Here is a 22,672-nt window from a genome sequence, read left to right on the forward strand (position 1 = left end):
CCCTGATGGAGCTGCAGAGTTCCCAAGCAGAGACTGGAGTATCTGTCCATACAACCACAGTAAGCCGTATACTCTTTAGAGCTAGCCTTTATGGAAGAGTGCCCAGAAAAAAATCTTTTACTTACAGCCAAAAAGTGTGAGGCTTGTTTTGAGTTTGCCAAAAAATATGTGGGGAAACTCCCCAAAAGTATGGAGGAAAGTGCTGTGGTCAGATGAGACCAAATTTGAAGTTTTTGGCCACCAAGGTAAATGCTATTGTGGCGCCCCTGAGGCTTCAATCGCCACAGGGTACTGCATCTCACTTAAGGAGTGGTACTCCTCCCGGGTAAGGAAGAGGTTAACTGTTGGTGTTTCTCACATTCACAACCACACACAGTTAGGTCCTTTCCCATCGAGGGGGGTTGGCCTGGGTTAGATAGGGAGGTGGCCATCATGAAGCATGGGACTTTCCCTGTCACTGAACAACCACCTGGGGGGCGGGCACCACTTGGGGAAAAGGAAGGAGCATCTCTACACATAGTTAAGTTAGCCCCAGGCACAGCTTGGGGTGAGGAGCGCAGTTGGGACTTCGGTTCAGCCATACTCTCTCTACCTTTACACTTCTGGGAGTACTACAAGACCCCCATGTCTTGGAGCAGCCTGCTGAGCCCAGGTTCTTCACAGCCACCGGGTATTCCAGGGCCTGCGGTGAGTGCAGGAAACACCCGCAGCCCGTTTCACATTCCATCCACAGGATTGGAGGGACCCCGATTAGAAAGGACACACAGTGGGAATACCGGCGGTGACCTCCGAATAATCCGAGACCGACTGGGGCCATATTGGCAGAGACCGATACCCTGAGGCTGCACTTGAACTGTGAGTAAAAATACCTGGACCGACAGCAGCTGACTCAGCCTCTTATTCCCAACGCTGTCACCCTGCGCTTCGGCACCAACGGCCGTGACAGTCCCTCATCATCCTCCCCGAGGCCCGCTCCACCTGTGGGGAGCAGAACCATCTTTGCTGCAACACCATCAACCCTGGAGGACATCACCCTAGCGGCGGCTAATCCCTGGTCGTGTACCACAGGTGGCGTCACGAGACAAACTATTATTCCACCATCCTTCATCTTCCCCTTTTATTGTACACCTCGGGGCCACGAAGCCAGGCAGGGCCACCCGTGACATCCCCAGACCCGACACCAGGCCCGGTGACGAGTAACAGTTAACCCCTTGCTCCGTGGGTGCTATGCTATGTCTGGTGCCAAACCAACACAGCTCATCACTTCAAGAACACCATCCCCACAGTGAAACATAGTGGTGGCTACAACATGTTGTGGGGTCGTTTTTTGGCAGCAAGGACAGGGAAAATGGTCCTAGTTGAAAAGAAGATGGTTGATGTAAAATACAGGGATATTTTTGAGCAAAACCTGTTTCAGTCTATCAGTGATTTGAGACTAGGACATAGTCTCAAATAGTCTAACAAGACAATGATCCAAAGCATACTGGTAAAGTAACACTGAATGGTTTAATGGGAAACGTGCAAATGTAATGGAGTGACCAAGTCAAAGCTCAGACCTTAATCTAACTGAGAATCTGTGGTTAGACTTGAAGATTGCTGTTCACCAGAGGAAACATCAAACTTGAAGTATCTGGAGCAGTTTTGCCTTGAGGAAAGGGCACAAATCCCAGTGACAAGATGTAGAAAGCTCATAGAGGCTTATCAAAGCAACTTGCAGCTGTACTTGCCACAAAAGTAGGCTCTACAAAGTACTGACTTTAGGGGGGTGAATAGTTATACACACTGAAGTTTTCAGTTATTTAAGTTTTCAGTTATTTTGTCCTATTTGTTGTTCCCTATGATTCATGTAAGATGGCTACAACACCGTGAAACCATAAAAGTTCCATCCCACTGATATACATCAGAGACCTTCATGTTGTGCTCTTACTAACTTTCTTAGGCCTCACGCACATGGCTATATTATGTTGTAAAGTTCTGAAAAATGGAACTTATATATTGCTATGCACCTATACTGTACCCCCATGAGTGCTCATGAGGGTTTCCCAATGGATTTTCTTAGAGAAAAAATTCAACCAAGCTTTAAAGTATACCATATTACTAGTATAATAAAATATACTAGTCTAATATAATATAGTCTAATATAGTGCCTCAAAGTAATGTTTTCAGGACAGAATAGATTGGTAACACAGTATGGCTGATCAAAAGGGTTATCTAAAGAAAATACAGTTAGGTCCAGAAATATTTGGACAGTGACACAATTTTTGCGAGTTGGGCTCTGCATACCACCACATTGGATTTGAAATGAAACCTCTACAACAGAATTCAAGTGCAGATTGTAACGTTTAATTTGAAGGTTAGAACAAAAATATCTGATAGAAATTGTAGTAATTGTACACATTTCTTTACAAACACTCCACATTTTAGGAGGTCAAAAGTAATTGGACAAATAAACCAAACCCAAACAAAATATTTTTATTTTCAATATTTTGTTGCGAATCCTTTGGAGGCAATCACTGCCTTAAGTCTGGAACCCATGGACATCACCAAACGCTGGGTTTCCTTCTTAATGCTTTGCCAGGCCTTTACAGACGCAGCCTTCAGGTCTTGCTTGTTTGTGGGTCTTTCCGTCTTAAGTCTGGATTTGAGCAAGTGAAATGCATGCTCAATTGGGTTAAGATCTGGTGATTGACTTGGCCATTGCAGAATGTTCCACTTTTTGCATTCATGAACTCCTGGGTAGCTTTGGCTGTATGCTTGGGGTCATTGTCCATCTGTACTATGAAGCGCCGTCCGATCAACTTTGCGGCATTTGGCTGAATCTGGGCTGAAAGTATATCCCGGTACACTTCAGAATTCATCCGGCTACTCTTGTCTGCTGTTATGTCATCAATAAACACAAGTGACCCAGTGCCATTGAAAGACATGCATGCCCATGCCATCATGTTGCCTCCACCATGTTTTACAGAGGATGTGTTGTGCCTTGGATCATGTGCCGTTCCCTTTCTTCTCCAAACTTTTTTCTTCCCATCATTCTGGTACAGGTTGATCTTTGTCTCATCTGTCCATAGAATACTTTTCCAGAACTGAGCTGGCTTCATGAGGTGTTTTTCAGCAAATTTAACTCTGGCCTGTCTATTTTTGGAATTGATGAATGGTTTGCATCTAGATGTGAACCCTTTGTATTTACTTTCATAGAGTCTTCTCTTTACTGTTGACTTAGAGACAGATACACCTACTTCACTGAGAGTGTTCTGGACTTCAGTTGATGTTGTGAACGGGTTCTTCTTCACCCAAGAAAGTATGCGGCGATCATCCACCACTGTTGTCATCCGTGGACGCCCAGGCCTTTTTGAGTTCCCAAGCTCACCAGTCAATTCCTTTTTTCTCAGAATGTACCCGACTGTTGATTTTGCTACTCCAAGCATGTCTGCTATCTCTCTGATGGATTTTTTCTTTTTTTTCAGCCTCAGGATGTTCTGCTTCACCTCAATTGAGAGTTCCTTAGACCGCATGTTGTCTGGTCACAGCAACAGCTTCCAAATGCAAAACCACACACCTGTAATCAACCCCAGACCTTTTAACTACTTCATTGATTACAGGTTAAGGAGGGAGATGCTTTCAGAGTTAATTGCAGCCCTTAGAGTCCCTTGTCCAATTACTTTTGGTCCCTTGAAAAAGAGGAGGCTATGCATTACAGAGCTATGATTCCTAAACCTTTTCTCCGATTTGGATGTGAAAACTCTCATATTGCAGCTGGGAGTGTGCACTTTCAGCCCATATTATATATATAATTGTATTTCTGAACATGTTTTTGTAAACAGCTAAAATAACAAACAAACTTGTGTCACTGTCCAAATATTTCTGGCCCTGACTGTATGTTATCACTCATCTACACGATAGGCAATATCTTGTTGACTTATGGTGGGCCAAAAGCTGGGAACCAAATAGATCAGCAGAATGGGGAACTTTTATCCCTGGTAGAAGAGAGTAGCAATGCACATACGTGACAACTGCTCCATTAGTTTGGCTATGGGGCATCTGAGCGTTGTGCTTCACTTTTCCCAGGAGCCCCATGGAATATGAATGGAGGTCCATTTTGCAATGGGGGTAAAAATTTATTTTCAGAGATAAAAATTCCCTGTTCCACCGATTGATGTGGGTTCCAGGGCTCAGAGTTTAAAGGGTTTAACTTTATTAAACCAGACAACCCCTTTAAGGCACCATATGTCAGTCGACAACATTTCTAAAGGTCTGTAAATTGGACCTGCAGGGATAACTTGTGGCACCTTAAAGGGTTCTTGTATGCAGCTTTGCTATGGGCATGAGACCTTAGAGCAGTGGTCAACAAAATTTCTTACTCTGAGAGCCATATTCAGCTGTGAGAGAGTCACGAATCACGTTCAGTGCCTCATCACAGTAGTGACACCAAGAACCTGGTAGAAAGACAGCCAAAACTTGCCCATATATTCCATTTTGTACAACAAGCATATTCACACCTTGAACTGGCAGTATCGTACTATCTCCAGCTTACCACATCTATCCCCTCTCCTCCCTCAACCCACACCCAATATATGGGGAGCCAGATCTGCTTTTGCTTGTGAAGATACTCAGAAAAGTCACCATCTAGAGACCATCTTTTCACGTTTCTTAAACTGCACCAAGCTGGCAGGCAGCTCCGAGTCACACCCGAGTCACACATCATGGTCCCACTAGCCATAGGGTGGGAACCCCTTGCTTTAAAGGGAACCTGTCAGGTGCAATATGTTCCAAAAATCACAAGCAGTTCTGGGTGTATATTGTTAATCACTGCCTACCAGTTCCAGCCTATAGTAGCATAAATAAAGGGAATTTTAGAAAAAGTATTTCTAAAGATCTCACATGATATGCTAATGAGGTCAGCGACTAGTTGTAAGGGTGTTACTTCCCCTGGCTAGTTGGCCCCTTAATATGTTAGTACACCCCTGTGGGCATGCTAACATGCTGATAAATGTGCAGCGTCAGAGGATGGTTGCGCTCACCATCGCGTCCGAGTCATGGATTTCGGCTCAGTGCGCATGATCCCGGACTTTCGGTCATGATTTCTGGGTTTCTGAGTCCTGGCTTCAAACCTATGTAGTGCACATAACCAAAAGTCCAGGATCATGCACAATGAGCCAAATTCCAGGACTCGGATGGCGGTGGAGAGGTGAGTGACCATCCTCTGATGCTTAACATTCATTACCATGATAGCATGCGCACAGGGGTGTACTAACATGCTAAGGGGGCTGACTAGCCAGGGAAGCAACGCCCTTACGACTATTCCCTGGCCTCATTACCATATGATAAAAGATATTTAGAAATACTTTTTCTAAAGATTAGAGTTGAGCGCGGTTCGCGGTTCGAGGTCCTCCAGTTCGCGGCTCGAGTGATTTTGGGGGCTGTTCTAGATCGAACTAGAACTCGAGCTTTTTGCTAAAACTCGATAGTTCTAGATACGTTCGAGAACGGTTCTAGCAGCAAAAAACCAGCTAATTCCTAGCTGGCTTTCCGCTGTAATAGTGTAAGTCACTCTGTGACTCACACTATTATGAAATTTCAGCGTATAGTGTGCGGGAACAGCGCATTCAGATCACTGCTGTTTGGATAATGGCGTTCACCATTTTTTTTTTTTCCCTTGTCTTCCTTCCCTAAGCGCGCACGTGTAGTGGGGCGGGCCAGCATGTCAGCCAATCCCAGACACACACATAGCTAAGTGGACTTTTAGCCAGAGAAGCAATGGCATGTGTGATAGGATGTCCATGTCAAATGTCCCTGCATTATAAAAACGGACATTTTCCTCCAGCACGCCATTATCTGCCTTCTGCGTCTTGGTGTCAGTCACCGCTGGCGTAGCTCCTGTCTCCGATACTGCTATGTACGCTCTATACACAGCGCTATACAAAATAGGGATAGAAGTTTCTTTCAGCCCTTGTAAGGGCTAATACCGGCAGGGTCAGAGCCATAGGTGACAGTCAGGGCCGTGAAAACAGATTTTAACAGCTACACAAGATGACAGCGTCTGTGTAGCTAAGGTCAGGGATTTCCTCGCTGCATTTCCCCATTAGGAGGGATAGAAAGGGAGGCTTCCTTTCCTTTACCCAGACCCACAACCCTGCCACTGTACCCTCCTGCCCTTTGCACACTCAAACTCATTGTTACTAAGCCATTATACTAGCAAACACTGAGGAAACTTAGTGGCATCCTAAAAGTGGCTGTTGGACTTCCATTAGTGTCCCACTGGTGCAAATCTATGTGCAGCACCTCTGCATTGCACACTCAAACTCATTGTTACTAAGCTATTATACTAGCAAACACTGAGGAAACTTAGTGGCATCCTAAAAGTGGCTGTTGGACTTCTGTATTGTCCCACTAGTGCAAAGATATTTGCAGCATGTCTGCCTGCATTGCACACTCAAACTCATTGTTACTAAGCCATTATACTAGCAAACACTGAGGAAACTTAGTGGCATCCTAAACGTGGCTGTTGGACTTCTGTATTGTCCCACTAGTGCAAAGATATTTGCAGCACGTCTGCCTGCATTGCACACTCAAACTCATTGTTACTAAGCCATTATACTAGCAAACACTGAGGAAACTTAGTGGCATCCTAAAAGTGGCTGTTGGACTTCCATTAGTGCCCCACTGGTGCCAAGCTATTTCTATCACCTCTGCATGACACCCTCCTGCTCTGTTTTTAATAAGCTATAATGATAGCAAAAAATGCTGCCATTTAGTGGCATAGAAGAAGTGGCTGTTGTACTCCATTAGTGCCCCACTGGTGCAAATCTATGTGCAGCACCTCTGCATGACACCCTCCTGCTCTGTTTTTAATAAGCTATAATGATAGCAAAAAATGCTGCCATTTAGTGGCATACAAGAAGTGGCTGTTGTACTCCATTAGTGCCCCACTGGTGCAAATCTATGTGCAGCACCTCTGCATGACACCCTCCTGCTCTGTTTTTAATAAGCTATAATGATAGCAAAAAATGCTGCCATTTAGTGGCATACAAGAAGTGGCTGTTGTACTCCATTAGTGCCCCACTGGTGCAAATCTATGTGCAGCACCTCTGCATGACACCCTCCTGCTCTGTTTTTAATAAGCTATAATGATAGCAAAAAATGCTGCCATTTAGTGGCATACAAGAAGTGGCTGTTGTACTCCATTAGTGCCCCACTGGTGCCAAGCTATTTCTAGCACCTCTGCATGACACCCTCCTGCTCTGTTTTTAATAAGCTATAATGATAGCAAAAAATGCTGCCATTTAGTGGCATACAAGAAGTGGCTGTTGTACTCCATTAGTGCCCCACTGGTGCAAATCTATGTGCAGCACCTCTGCATGACACCCTCCTGCTCTGTTTTTGATAAGCTATAATGATAGCAAAAAATGCTGCCATTTAGTGGCATAGAAGAAGTGGCTGTTGTACTCCATTAGTGCCCCACTGGTGCAAATCTATGTGCAGCACCTCTGCATGACACCCTCCTGCTCTGTTTTTAATAAGCTATAATGATAGCAAAAAATGCTGCCATTTAGTGGCATACAAGAAGTGGCTGTTGTACTCCATTAGTGCCCCACTGGTGCAAATCTATGTGCAGCACCTCTGCATGACACCCTCCTGCTCTGTTTTTAATAAGCTATAATGATAGCAAAAAATGCTGCCATTTAGTGGCATACAAGAAGTGGCTGTTGTACTCCATTAGTGCCCCACTGGTGCAAATCTATGAGCAGCACCTCTGCATGACACCCTCCTGCTCTGTTTTTAATAAGCTATAATGATAGCAAAAAATGCTGCCATTTAGTGGCATACAAGAAGTGGCTGTTGTACTCCATTAGTGCCCCACTGGTGCAAATCTATTTGCAGCACCTCTGCCTGCATTGCACACTCAAACTCATTGTTACTAAGCTATTATACTAGCAAACACTGAGTAAACTTAGTGGCATCCTAAAAGTGACTGTTGGACTTCCATTAGTGTCCCACTGGTGCAAAGTTATTTGCAGCACCACTGCATTACACCCTCATGCACATTTTGCTACGCTAATTTTATAGCAAACTCAGGGAATTCCTCGCTGCATTTGATCATTCGGAGGGATAGAAAGTGAGGCTTCCTTTACTGTCCTGGTACCCACAGAACACGGCCATTGTACCCACCTGTCCACTTTTGCCACGCTATTTAATTTGCCCAAAGAGCTGACTCTTTTTCTGCCTTCCTAAAATTGTCTGTAATACTAAGTTAGTGTTCCTTTGCTGCCAAGCAAGGTACAACACATGTGCATTCTACACTCCTTTCCATTTCTGGAATGCAATTATTAAATGCAGGTAGTCCAGCCAATCTGTGACGAAGGTGCAGGTGTGGATATAATGTAGCCTGCATCCAATGTTGGTTTTCTCGATGTCTGACAGCTCAACAATACCATCTGTTTCCACTTCCAAAACAAGTGATGACCTGCCAATCACACTCCCTGTTGCGTGTAAAGGGGAGGAAGTTCAGTGTGAAAAACCATGTGAGACTGCTGTCCCCACAGTCACAGAGGATGAAGAGCACGCAGATGCACTTGATGGGGCAGGCGGTGGTTGCACAGGCACGCTAGGCCACATTGTAGCACAGTGAAATTCACATTGCGACTTATGCTTCATTTTAAGTCGTGTACAGGGTGGGCTCCCCAGTATGCAGCAAAACCAGGCAACAGGAAAAGGACTCTAGTCAGTTGGGTTGATAAATGATTGTTTAACTTTAACAAAACAAACAATAAGAACCATGCATACAATTTAAATAATTGAACAATCTATTCTGTTGCCTACTACCTGCTAATCCCTCTGCATAGCAGTAATTGTGTGTTTGTGCGTGTGTGTGTGTGTGCGAACACGACTTACCAGTGTCGCATCACAAGAGCTTCCAAGTTATCTACCTAAACATAGACAAAACACATTACCCCCCCTGAATACCCTTGTTAGCTGAAGTCTCACAGATAAGGCAGATGATAGCAGTGTGAATGCAAACCACACAGCTCTGCAACACAGTCATGGAAATCTTGAAAAGCAACAGTCAATGCAAACATGTGTCGCTGTCCCTCTATGATTTAAACTGTACGTGACAATTTGACAGTGCAGAGGCAGCAAGTCTTATTGTCTATATAGTCGGCCTACCCAGAACAGATATGTGTTTTGCTAATAAAACAAAGTGTTGCGTGCCCGCATTATTGTCTGGGCACAGCCTACCGTACCCGGGTACTGTGATGTCCAGTTGCCAGAAATACAGACTTTACGCTCCTCTCACGGTAAGCAGTATAGACAGCACCATAAGAATGTTGGTCTGTGGCACAGGATGCTGCTCACTGGCGTTACGGTACTCCTCACCAAACTCCAAAATGACTCCCCTCACAATTGAACGAAGTGTTTCCGCAGTGGCTCCTTGCTGTAACACACACCTTTAGCTTTTCCTTCTGTTCATAGACAGCATCTCCAAGTCCACACCCGAAGAGCAATTTCTCCTCCACGTCTAAGTGTGGAGAGGCAGCTAGTGCGCATGCGTGTGCCGATTTACCCCAGCCGCAGCCTAACTACAGTGTTTCGCCTAGTGAGTATGCTCAGCCTGACTGTGCCATTCCTGAGGCTAAGTCTTCATTTTGGGATACAGCGCATGCTCCCACACTTATTGCGAAAAGCCTCTTTGCACAGGTACTTGCACTCCGTTCCGGGTCTAAGTCCTGTGTTGTGCCTATACACCATGCTAAAGCTGATAGTCTTTTTTCAGAGACTGTATTTCATGCTACTGAGCATGCTCAGGCACTTACTGCATCAGAGACTAGGTCCGGTAATGAACTCTTTGGCCCTGCCCCTGATGTGGGGGGCCCATATAGACCACAGGGCATCAGGTGTCCTGACGATGTGGCCAGGCCACTCCCAAATGGCTTGCAGAGGCCCGCCCCTATGACTTGTCACCTCATTATTAATGGTCAGACGATGACTGGTGAGGTGTTTGTGTCATGGCAGCCATGAGGTCATTATTGAAGTTGCGGTTCCAAATAGGACGCTAGTTATGCCACTCATGATGTGTCACTCTGCTTTTGTCTCCAGGAGGTGCATTGTGGTCCACCCTGGTTTGGTGGGACCCAGGTTATAAAACGGGCTGGAGCCAACAAGGAGGTGCACAGTCTTCTATTATGCTCCAAAAGAGCACACCTCCATGTGTTGAACCCATTGCGGCTTTAGGCCAGAAGTAGGCAGGGATACAGCGTCGATGCCGGCCGCCACCACAGTTGGTAACGCAGAACGGTTAAGACCAGCTCCTGTCCTACCATTCCTGCTTGTGCAGCCCAGTGGCATTAACAGGCCTGCTGCTGCTGATGCGCCTGCTGTCCACAGGTGTGGCCCCAATGCACACGGTCAGCATACTGAATGGCCCCTGTGATGTTAACAGGGAGTTCCTGGGCTGGGTGGGCGTGTGGACCCTGTGACACTAACAGGGCTCCCAGTCTCCAGATCCGAGTGGTGTCTAACTCGGTTCAGGTTACTATTAGTTTCATAGCCACATAGCTCTGTATCCTCCACCTAACCTTCGAGTTGCCAACCTCTCCTTTTCCATCTGGGAGCACGGTGGACACTGACTGCTGATGGGGATATATACCTTTCTCTTTCTTTTCTTATTAATTTTCGTTATATAGCGGTAACATAGTATATACCACCTTATCCAAATCTGCCAGTCCCACCGTAACAGATGGTGTTTCTTCAGCAATTGTTACTTTTGCTTAACCACCAAACCCACGACAAAAACTTTTTTCCCCTTTCCAACACACCTGTTCCCCTTTCCACCAGCATCTGTCCTTTTTCAACTCATTTTGTATATGACCAAAAGTGCAACTCTGCAGGGACACCGTACTCAATGCCATCTCAGCACAGCAGCCAGCCCTCGGTCCCTCAGATGTGGACAAGGAAAAGACCATTTCCTCCTATCCATGACAAAGCGTTGAAATTCACTCTGTGCAGCACTGGTGTTTAGTGGAAAAGCAGATCTAAGATTGCGTACCACCTTTTGCAGATACTCCTGTATACGTGCGTCCCTTTCTATGGCAGGAATTATTTCGCCAAATTTTGTCTTGTACCAGGGATCTAACAGTGTGGCAACCCAGTAGTTAGCATTACTTCGAATTCGTACAATCCGAGGGTCATGTTGTAGGTAGTGCAGCAAGAAGGCGCTCGTGTGTCTTGTGCATCCAGGAGGACCAAGTCCTTGGTGTGTTGGTGGCAGAGAGGTGAGAATCGTGCCTCCTTCCTCTGCCCTCTCCGCCCAACCTCGCACAACCGAAATGTGAGCAAGCTCTCAGTCATCTGCTGAGTCTTCCATGCCCATTGCCAGTTCGTCCTCCATTTCTTCATGGGCTCCTGCACCTTCCTCAACACTTTTTGCTGATACTATGCGCCCTTGTTAATCCCTCTCCCCCACCATGACTGCCGCCTAGGTGCCGCTGACCATCTGGACCTCGTAGATCTTGTTATCCCTTCCGCATATGACTCCTCCTGTACTTCCTCCCATTCCTCTTGTCCCAACACCTGACTCCGAATAATGCTTACAGTGTGCTCCATCATGAAGATGACCAGAATTGTCACGCTGAGAATGGCATTGCCAGTGCTAAACATCTTCGTCGACATTTGTAAACTGTGTAGAAGGGTGCATAGGTCCTTGATCTGACACCACTCCAGCAGCGTGATCTGCACCACCTCTGGATCAAGTTAGGCCAGGCTATATGTCATAACGTATTGCAGCAGGGTTCGGCGGTGCTGCCACAAACGCTGCAACATGTGCAGATTCAAATTCCTGCGTGTCGGCACATCGCATTTCAGGCATTTAACCAGCAGACCTAAAGACTTCTGTAGCGACGAAAGTTGTTGAGCTGCTGTGTGCGAACGATGGAAGTGAGCACATAGCGAGTGTGCCCGCTGCACAAGGCCATGTAGGCCGGGATGGTGTTTTAAAAATTGCTGGAGAATTAGATTCAACACGTGAGCCATACAAGGCACGTGTGTCACATTGCCCTGACGATGGCCCGCAGCCAGGTTTGCATCATTGCCGCACACTGCGGTTAAGTCATCAACGGAGTACGCTCCGTCAATTTGTACTCCGGTCGCCAGGTGACAACGTGTTCCTTTCATGCATAGTGCTGATGATGGGAGAGAAGTTGATGCCAGCGGCGCAGGTGAACGCAGGTTATGCTCACCCACTGGGCTGCATTACCTTGACAGATGCAGAATCTCTGGCTGAATGTAGGTGGTGGGTATCTCACAGATGAAGTACCATCATTCACCTACAACCAATGGGAAGACACCATACCCTTTTTTATGCCCATCCTGTCTGCAGACCACTGCCAGACATAGCTATGAACCTCTGGTTAATTTTACCCCCAGTTCAGTTTTATGATTTTGTGTGCTTGTTACCTGACTACTTTTCCTGCTTGCTGTTTATGTACCTTGTTGGCCGATCCGCATTTCACCTCTGCTTGTTTTCTGATTAAGTCCTGGCCATCCCATTCTGTTCCTGTTCCTCAATTAATGTTTTGTCCCTGCCTGACTACTATTCTCTGGAACTGCAGCCTTCCACAGGTATTAATCACCTTGGGCCCTGTGTAATTCCTAATCCCTGTATAGGGGTTAAAGGGTTTCAGGGTTCTGAAGGTCCTGCTTGGTGAGTGGCTTCCCTCTAGCCTATCCTTTACAGCCCATCGGAGTGTGTGGATTTAGGAAGGCGTTACACCGTGCCCTCGACAGAAGGCCATGTAGGCCAGGATAGTGCTTTAAAAATTGCTGGACAACCAGGTTCAACACGTGAGCCACACAAGGCACGTGTGTCACATTGTCACGGCGAAGGGCCGCACGCATGTTTGCATCATTGTCACACCCGGCCTTCCCTGGCTGCCTCCCTCATTTCCACTAATTGGGCCACACACCCCCACTTGACTGGCATCAGTTGACCCCCCTTTTCAAAATGAAAAAGATGCTTTGCATGAAGCACTCTCAAAAATACCCATGCCTTTCACCTCCCCTGAATGACCCAGGGGAAGAAAAGTCCTCTGAGAGCCATGACTTGTTCATCTTGGTTCTTTTACAAACACAGCGAGGGGACTCCAACCACAGTCTCCCTCATTTCCACTAATTGGGCCACACACACCCCACTTGACTGGCATCAGTTGACCCCATTTTCAAGATGAAAAAGATGCTTTGCATGAAGCACTCTCAAAAATACGCATGCCTTTCACCTCCCCTGGATGACCCAGGGGAAGAAAAGTCCTCTGAGAGCCATGACTTGTTCATCTTGTTTCTTTTACAAACACAGCGAGGGGACTCCAACCACAGTCTCCCTCGTTTCCACTAATTGGGCCACACACACCCCACTTGACTGGCATCAGTTGACCCCATTTTCAAGATGAAAAAGATGCTTTGCATGAAGCACTCTCAAAAATACACGTGCCTTTCACCTCCCCTGGATGACCCAGGGGAAGAAAAGTCCTCTGAGAGCCATGACTTGTTCATCTTGGTTCTTTTTTCAAAAGCGAGGGGACTCCAACCACAGTCTCCCTCATTTCCACTAATTGGGCCACACACACCCCACTTGACTGGCATCAGTTGACCCCCATTTTCAAGATGAAAAAGATGCTTTGCATGAAGCACTCTCAAAAATACGCGTGCCTTTCGCCTTCCCTGGCTGAGCCAGGGGAAGAAAAGTCCTCTGAGAGCCATGACTTGTTCATCTTGGTGAACGTTAGTCTGTCCACATTGTCAGTGGACAGATGCGTGTGTTTAGCTGTCAGCACACCCCCAGCAGCACTGAGGACACATTTCGAGAAAACGCTGGCTGCGGGACACAAGAAGATCCCCAAGGCATACGTGGTGAGCTCAGGCAATTTATCCAGATTGGAAGCCTAAAATGAGCAGGGCTCAAGTTGCACAGTAATGGCATCGACTTTGCCTTGCATATACTCATATCTGTGTCTCCTCCTCTTTTTCTTTGTCCAGCTCCTTTGTTTTCACATGAGTATATGTCCTTGTCACTTTCCCATGTGTTTGTGTTGTGTTGTGACTTGTTTGTCACCTTTTGGAGGGTGTTTTCTAGGTGTTTTTATGTGTTTGTGATTGCCTGCCATTGTTTCCTATGCGGTTCGAGTTCGGTTCGTCGAACGTTCGCCGAACTGAACTCAAACGAGACCTCCGTTCGACGAACCGAACTCGAGCCGAACCGCGGCTGGTTCGCTCATCTCTATTAAAGATCTCTTTATCTATGCTAGTGTATACAGGGATGGTTAGTCAGTGATTTACAATATACACCCAGAACTGCCTAGACAACTTTTCAATATTTCCAGCCTTGATGCTTATGGGCAAAAAAGCAAATTCCAATCCAAACAAAACCATTTCTCTGTTCCATACATGACGGGTGAAAAGTCAACTATAAAATCACTTAAATCTTCACACGAACCAAAAGCACTAAACTAGAAAACAATGAGATCGCTGAAATGTCACCGCAAATATCAAGCAAATGTCATTTCTTACAAAGGTTTAGGGCATAGCTTTTATGAAGGGGGCGTCCGTGTGGTGCGCTGTTCATGCAATTCATTGTTTTTGGATCACGTGAACGTGTTGAATGAACTTTAACAATATTTTGTCATTGTCTTTTTTTTTAAGCTCCTGCTCATAGATTTACAATATGACATATCTCACCATGTTATTCTTAGATCACCTTGAATATTAACAATATCCGCAGCTTATGACAGCATTGTCATATCTCAGATTTATATAGCCAGGAAAATTGGGTTAAAATGTATAGAAGGAACCACACTGAGTTGTTTCTCATCTTTCTATGAATAAACAACCAGCTTGAGCTTCGGAATTTGCCATAGCATGGTATAGATACTATTCTTTAATAGTACTGTATATAGCACCATCATGAATTTTACTCTCTTGTACAGGATGTTGTAGTGACTCCAGGCTCAGTTTCCAATGGAGAAGGTACCCCGGGCGAGGAAGAACAGAATCAAGAAGAAGAACAAAAGGGAGGATTTGTTAAATTTGGATGGATAAAAGGTGTTTTAGTAAGTTGACAGACCAATATACAAAGTCAATAATAGACCACAAGAATGTCTTGTTTCACATATAGGCCACTAGTGCCACATAAAATGTATGGACTACAGATAAAATTAATGTGAACAATAGTGACGATCATACTAAAGTTGACGAGTACTCAACCTTTTATAGCAAACGTTTGTAAAAACATGGACCTTCTGCTCTCATCCACCACAGCATGAGAAAACTCCTTTTGGTGCATATATTAGTCTAATATATCTAGGGACTGTCCATATTCTCATAATCCGTAACTTACCATCCATTTTTTTAGTGAGAGGTTCCTCTTTATTAGCATCTTTAACCCCTTCAGGACATGTGATATAAACTTACATCATATGTCATATCCTTGCACCGGCAAGGGGGTGTGTCACTCCATACACTCATGGGCGCCATGACATGATCGTTTTTTTAGGTCACATGTCTGACAGCTAAGTAAAGGGAACCTGCAGTCTGTTTCCATAGACAGCCAGCGGACACTGAAGGCAGCTCTGCATAGAAATTAATAAAACTATGTAAAAAACATAATGGGAAGTATTTGACAGTACTCATTTCTTATTGTTTTACATTGTGAAATGTTATTTTAATTTACTATATATTTACTAGCAAAAAATAATGTACATCAATGTCTATAACCTATTAAAAACAGTAACTTAATGAGGAAAATTTAAAACATATACTTAGCAAACTATCTGGAATATATATAATATTTCATAAATTTATATAATAGGTCAGATGCATGTTGAACATATGGGGCGTGATGCTTTTCATTCGTCTTTCATGGATTATTGGTCAAGCAGGAATTGGTAAGTGTTTATTTGTACCAACCTGGGATGTAGCTTGTCATGTGTTAAGGGTACCCACAGAGCTGAGAACCCAGTGGTCCCGAAATGTTTACTACAACTGGCAGCTCTGACTACCCAGTAGTCCCAGAATGTTTACCATAACCGGCAGCATTGAGTACCCAGTGGTCCGGGAATGTTTAGCATTAGCATAACTGGCTGCGCTGAGTACCCAGTGATCCTGGAATGTGTACCATAACTGGCAGCACTGAGTACCCAGTGGTCCTGGAATGTTTACCATAACCAGCAGAATTGAGTACCAATGGGGTCCTGGAATGTTTAGCATAACTGGCTGCACTGAGTACCCAGTGGTCCTGGAATGTGTACCATAACAGGCAGTGCTGAGTACCCAGTGGTGCTGGAATGTTTACCATAACCGGCAGCATTGAGTACGCAGTGGTCCTGGAATGTTTAGCATAACAGGCTGCGCTGAGTACCCAGTGGTCCTGGAATGTGTACCATAACCGGCAGTGCTAAGTACACAGTGGTCCTGGAATGGCTACCATAAATACTGGCAGCACTGAGTACCCAGTGGTCTTGGAATGTCTACCATAACTGGCAGTGCTGAGTACCCAGTCGTCCTGGAATGTCTACCATAACCGGCAGTACTGAGTACCCAGTGGTCCTGGAATGTTTAGCATAACCGGCTGCGCTGAGTACCCAGTGGTCCTGGAATGTCTACCATAACCGGCAGCACTGAGTACCCAGTGGTCCTGGAATGTTTACCATAATCAGCAGTGCTGAGTACTCAGTGGTCCTGGAATGTCTACTATAACCGGCAGCACTGAGTACCCGGTGGTCCTGGAATGTTTAGCATAACTGGCTGCGCTGAGTACCCAGTGGTCCTGGAATGTTTAGCATAACCGGCTGCGCTGAGTACCCAGTGATCCTGGAATGTGCACCATAACTGGCAGCACTGAGTACCCAGTGGTCCTGGAATGTTTACCATAATCAGCAGTGCTGAGTACCCAGTGGTCCCAGAATGTCTACCATAACGGGATTATTAAACACATCTATTGTGTTTTCCTAAACCTTTGATTTATTCAGAACAGCTTGAACCATTCTGCTCATAACATGCTTCAAATTTATAAAACTGTAGATAATTCCTGCCGGCCATTGACTCCCTTTATAAATAAAATCCTACATTGCAGTATATGTTTGTTTCTGCATATTTCCTTATATGCATACAATTATATTGAAAAATGTAATAGCGTATTTCAAGTCAAGTAAGGCTGGATTCCTACTTTTTTGGATTCCGTTCAATGCCTCTGTTGTATACAATAAATAAATCAGCCATAGGCCATATTGCCAGCCATTTAATGGAAGCATCATATAAAGGTGACATTTCTGCTAAATGGATGCCTGTGACCGATTCCATCGTAATCCTTCACCCAAAAACTTCTATGGAATGAAACAGCGCTGCCGTTTTGCTTGAGAATCATCTAATCATTATATCAAACCTGCTAAGGCCTCCCAATTATGCATCATTTCAGTGTGTTTTTATATTTTACAAATTAGTAAATTTCCTATGAAGCCAAAAAGGGGATCTGAATGGGAATATTAATGCCTGCCTATTATAGCAACATAGATAAAGAACTTGGCACTCCAAAATACATGCAAAAATTAGTATTTATTTAAAAAAAGGCAATCCACTGTGTATACAGATTCTGTTTCTGCGTTAGAACAGGCCTTCATCAGAGACAGAGTGCAGAGCATAAGAGAAGAGCTGCCATAACTTTGTTTCTGAATAGACTTCATTTAAGCCCTGCAATCTGCCTCTGATGAAGGCCTGATGTAAGGCAGAAACATTATCTGTATATTCAGTAGATTGCCTGTTTAAAAAAAAAAATAAATGCTCCCAATTCTTGCATCTATTGCACTTAAATAAGGTACTCTGTCCTTTTTATTTACACCATATACTCTTAAAGATGCATTTTTTTAATTATGTTATGCAAATATTTGCCAACTTTTAGCTTTACGTGCCAGTTTCAGGCAGCTCCGTCAAAGTGCCCGGGGCTTAACAAGGCATACCTGGGGAATTAATCAAAATTTACATCAATTTAGCAGAACCTCAGAAATTATAGCAACAATGAAAAAAACAAGGTACCTCACACTGTAGAGGATACAATACTCAGGCCACACAGTAGTCCCACACTCCAAATTCAAATAACTGTAGAGATGCATACAAAGTACCTAAAATGTTCAAGTGGTATCTACTAATAAGTTAGAGATCGATGCTCTTTCCTTGCACACATACATTGCATAAACACAGTAAATGAGTAGTTTACCTGATATATGTAGGAAGTGAATTCTTCACCAGTGTGTCCTGAGTCCCTGGACCCCGACACACGTTTCGTAATCTTCCTCATGAGTACATGAGGTTTTTATTCATTGATGTTATATTTGTGCAATAAAGATTTTACTTTTTATAGTCATTGAGTTTCCTGTTCCTACTAGTTGCATATAGTGCTAATTACACTGCGGACTATGGTATTTTAATTAACAGGCCTGCACCCCTTAACCCCAGGGGTGCCTTCATCAATGCAAGTGTATTGAGCACGGCCGTGCTCACTAGTTGGACACGCCCACTCCATACACTTTTATAGAGTGAGGCCACGCCCACTAATCAGACAAATAATTCCATATACTTGTATGGAGTGAGGCCGCCTACACTAGTCGGACACACTCACTCTATACACTTGTATAGAGTGAGGCCGCGCCCACTAGTCAGACACGCCAACTCCATACACTTGTATAGAGTGAGAACACGCCCACTAGTCAGAGACACCAACTCCATACATTTGTATAGAGTGAGGCCGTGCCCACGAGTTGGGTTCTGGTTGGGAACATGCATAGCGCACAACTGCATGTGACCGCCGTTCCCAGCTCAGAAACCGGCAAATCCTCACAGTGCAGAGTGTGTGCCCTGGGAGGATTCATAAGTCTGCAGTTACATAGAGTGACATATAGAGTGACTGGAGACTTAGCATTTTAGCCCAGACAACCCCTTTAATGAATCGGGCACTATAAGTTGATAACTACTTTCATGGCCATAATTTTGCAAGTTTGACTACATGGGCTATTACTTTGTGTTGCTGGGACATCTATTCCTTGGGATACTCATTACTCACACTTAAAGGCATTGTAAGGGCATATAATATTGATGACCTATCCCATGGAGAGGTTATTAAAACCCTGCATATTGATTGATCAGCTGTTCTGAGCTTTCCTGGCAGCTGAATGCAAACTGCTCTGTTCAATGAGTAGTGACTGTTGTAGGTTACTCAAGAATAGCACATCGCACAACATGATTGGTCACGAACATTCCCTCCATACAGTATAACAGTTAGCACAGCATACAATTTTTATTTTTTTTTTAAAAAAGCCCCTATATTCACCTAATCTAGGTTTCCCATCCCAGCCTCTATCTCCCTTTCTATCCTGTCTCGCAGTGGATGCGACTGGTGCAATGCAGTGATGAAATTGCTCCGGCCAACATCCCTTGTGTGGCACCAGCCTCCATCAGACCTTAAACTAAAAGTGATCTGAGTTCTGCTAAAATAAGTGATGGAGCTGCCAACTCCATGCTCTGCCACAGATGTTTACAGTACTGGTATCCTGAGGACACAGATACTGTTAAAATTACAAGTAAAGCAGACAGCGTCCAAAAGGGATGGTGGTAGCTAATTAAAAGGAACTGTCAGGTCCCCTATGCACCCAGAACCACAAACAGTTCTGGGTGCATATTTCTAATTCCTTCCTAACGATCACAGCATCTAGTTGCAGAGATAAAGAGATCTTTAGAAAAAGTATTTCTAAAGATCCTTTATGAGATGCAAATGAGTGCAGGGACAAGTCGCAAGGGCATTATTTCCCTGTGACTAGTCTGCCCTCTTAGCATGTGAGCACAACCCTGTGGGTGTGCTAACATGCTGTTCAATGCACAGTGTCATCGGCATGGACCTGCGTACCTGTCCGTTGTCTCCGCCTCTGACGCCATTTTTAGGCCGGGACTTCTGGTCATGCACATTAAGCCTACAGCCGGTGTTACACGCTACGATTTATCTGACGATATGTCGTCGGGGTCACGGTTTCCGTGACGTGCATCCGGCATCGTTAGCAACATCGTTGCTTGTGACACCTACGAGCGACTCCGAACGATCGCAAATAGGTTGAAAATCGTTGATCATTGACACGTTGACGTTGATCGTTGACACATCATTCAGTTTCAAAATATTGTTCGTTGTTTGGTTCGCAGCAGACATATTGGTATGTTTGACACCCTGCCAACGACGAACAACATCCAAACGACTGCCTTGGTCAAACAATATATCGCTGATCGCTGTTGCATCGTTGGTGAGATGTGTACGTGTGCCGCTAATTAACGACCTATGTGCGATCTCGTCAAAAACGTACCAACGATCTGGCGTGTCACATCGTTTAAGAGATCGTCAGATAAATCGTAGCGTGTAAAGCGGCCTTTAGCCTGAAATCGTAGGCGGCGAAAACAGACAGATATGCACATCCATGCCAATAACACTGGGCATTGAATAGCATGTTAGCATGCCCACAGGAACGTGCTAACATGCTAAGAGAGCGGACTAGTCATGGGGAAATAATGCCCTTGCGATTGGTCCCTGCACTCATTTGCATCTCATAAAGGATCTTTAGAAATACTTCTTCTAAAGATCTCTTTATTTATGCTACTATATTCTGCGACAGTTAGGCAGGGGTTAGAAATATGCACACAGAACTGCTCGTGGTTTTGGGTGCATATTGCACCTGACAGGTTCCCTTTAAGTAATATTTATTCTGCCATATACAGGAGACAATGTTTCGACCAGGATATACTGTTAAAAAAGTCTCCTTGGACCAGCCCATTTGTCATCATTTCATAATTCTGCCCGATGATCAGTCTGGTCATTGTCCTGATCATTAACTTCAGACCCTTTTGTGCCATACATTTACAAATAATGGTGGTTCAGTCATATTTACCGATATCCTGGCACATTTTCTTTAATTTCCTCCTATCCTGGGCAGGTTGGATCACGCACTATAGGACCATAATTAAAACTCATACCAAATTATAAAAATAATGCCGTAACCATACAATATGGCACTGGGGCTCTGAGTGTACTTCGTCAGTTTCATAAATGTTTCTCACTTGAACTTGACACAGTCTCAGGTTATGCTAATTCTGTATTGAAATAGGAAAAAAAAAGTTCATAATGCCACATCAGAAATTCAATCAAGGAGCCTTCTGTCCTTAAAAGGGGAATTAATTTTTCAATCTGTGATTCAGAAAACCTTCTCTGACCTTTCTCTTGAGAAGCCGGATCTTGCCCATACATCCTCCTAATTGCGCAGTGTGCTCCGATTGTGGCATAAGGACTTTCTTACCCACTGGCACTTTTTAATTGTGCGCTCATCATTCACTTAATGAGAATAGCTTATGCCGAAGCTGTAAAATAGAATTGGGTCATTTGGGATGTATAGAAAGATTATTTCTTACTGAAGACAAATATTACCAATTGCAAAATTCTCATTTTCTCTGGCCTGCACTTTAGCATATGTTGTGCCTGACAAATAAGCGCTCGGTGATTTTATGATGCATATCAAATGAAACCTTATAGCCACAGGGGTACAGCCACGTCTCTGTCCTGCCATAAAATGGGAGCATTTTGAAACCTGCCAATTCTTTGCTTAGGGCTTTCATGCACAATTAGTTTTCTAAGGGCAGTTTGGTAACTTATTTGGGTCATTAAGAAGTATTACTTTCCTCCTAGGTGTGAGAAAAGCCAGAAGGATATTCCTTTTAGAAGTTATTTATCTTTGGTAGTGGGATGAAATTGTTAGATTTGACTTCAGATCGGCTTATTTTACTAGTAAACATCTCATCCAGTCCTTAATTTCACATTAGCATTTTCAATCTTCCATGAACACGACTGTGCTGGCCGTCCTCCTCTCTGTGGAGCAGCGGGGGGAGTTTATTTTTTAGGAAAATTGCTTTAAATCTGTGACTCTGAGGAATAGTTCAGCCACATAAACAAGAACACAGTCCTGTAGCCATTTCAGTATGAATTGCTTAAGATTATGTTTACATGGCTGGTGGATCGTGTTTTACAATGATAACGGTGAAGTTCTCCCGTAGGCAGAGTTCTGCGTATTGCTGATACTTATATATTGTGGGCAATTATTTAGAAGTATATAATTTAGTTCTTACATAAATCCTTCCGGTTCTTTATTATTCTTCAAAAAGAGGCTATTTGTAAAAAATAAATATTATCATGGACATTTAGGATCTCTGGATTATAAAGGCAAATTTAAGGGAGCAAAAAGTGCACACAGTCAGGATTCTTTGGTGCCAGCAGCGAGAATGGGGGCTTCATGAGACTACAAGTGTATGACAGGCATACTTCTGGCCACATTCAGACTAGACGTGCATGGTCTTGCTTAATTCAATGTTTCAGTTGTACATTTGTGGCCAGAATATGGGAGGGAGAACGCATTTCGCATCCTTGTGCTCACTTGACTGCCCACTTCCAGCGCGAACACCAGAGAATCCTGACAGCATGCACCATGCGCACTGTGAGGATTCACAAGTCTGGAGTCACATAGAGTGATGGCAGGCTTTCATGCCAAACCTGGACAACCCCTTTAAGTTCTAAGTAGGATTCTTTGGTCTCTGCTTTTCAATGACTTCCTCTGTT

The 22,672-nt window shown here is 44.4% G+C and overlaps 1 protein-coding gene across 1 annotated transcript in view; it reads left to right on the top strand.

Moving 5' to 3' along the window:
- Positions 1-22,672, top strand: part of SLC12A1 (solute carrier family 12 member 1) — a 243,034-nt gene that overhangs the window by 22,725 nt on the left and 197,637 nt on the right. Inside the window, exons 3-4 of the mRNA XM_075345801.1 lie at positions 14,970-15,092; positions 15,851-15,926. Of these exons, the coding sequence (XP_075201916.1) occupies positions 14,970-15,092; positions 15,851-15,926 (199 nt within the window). The remainder of the gene's footprint in view (positions 1-14,969; positions 15,093-15,850; positions 15,927-22,672) is intronic.

The sequence above is a fragment of the Anomaloglossus baeobatrachus genome, chromosome 4 (assembly GCF_048569485.1).
Source record: "Anomaloglossus baeobatrachus isolate aAnoBae1 chromosome 4, aAnoBae1.hap1, whole genome shotgun sequence".
NCBI lineage: Eukaryota > Metazoa > Chordata > Amphibia > Anura > Aromobatidae > Anomaloglossus > Anomaloglossus baeobatrachus.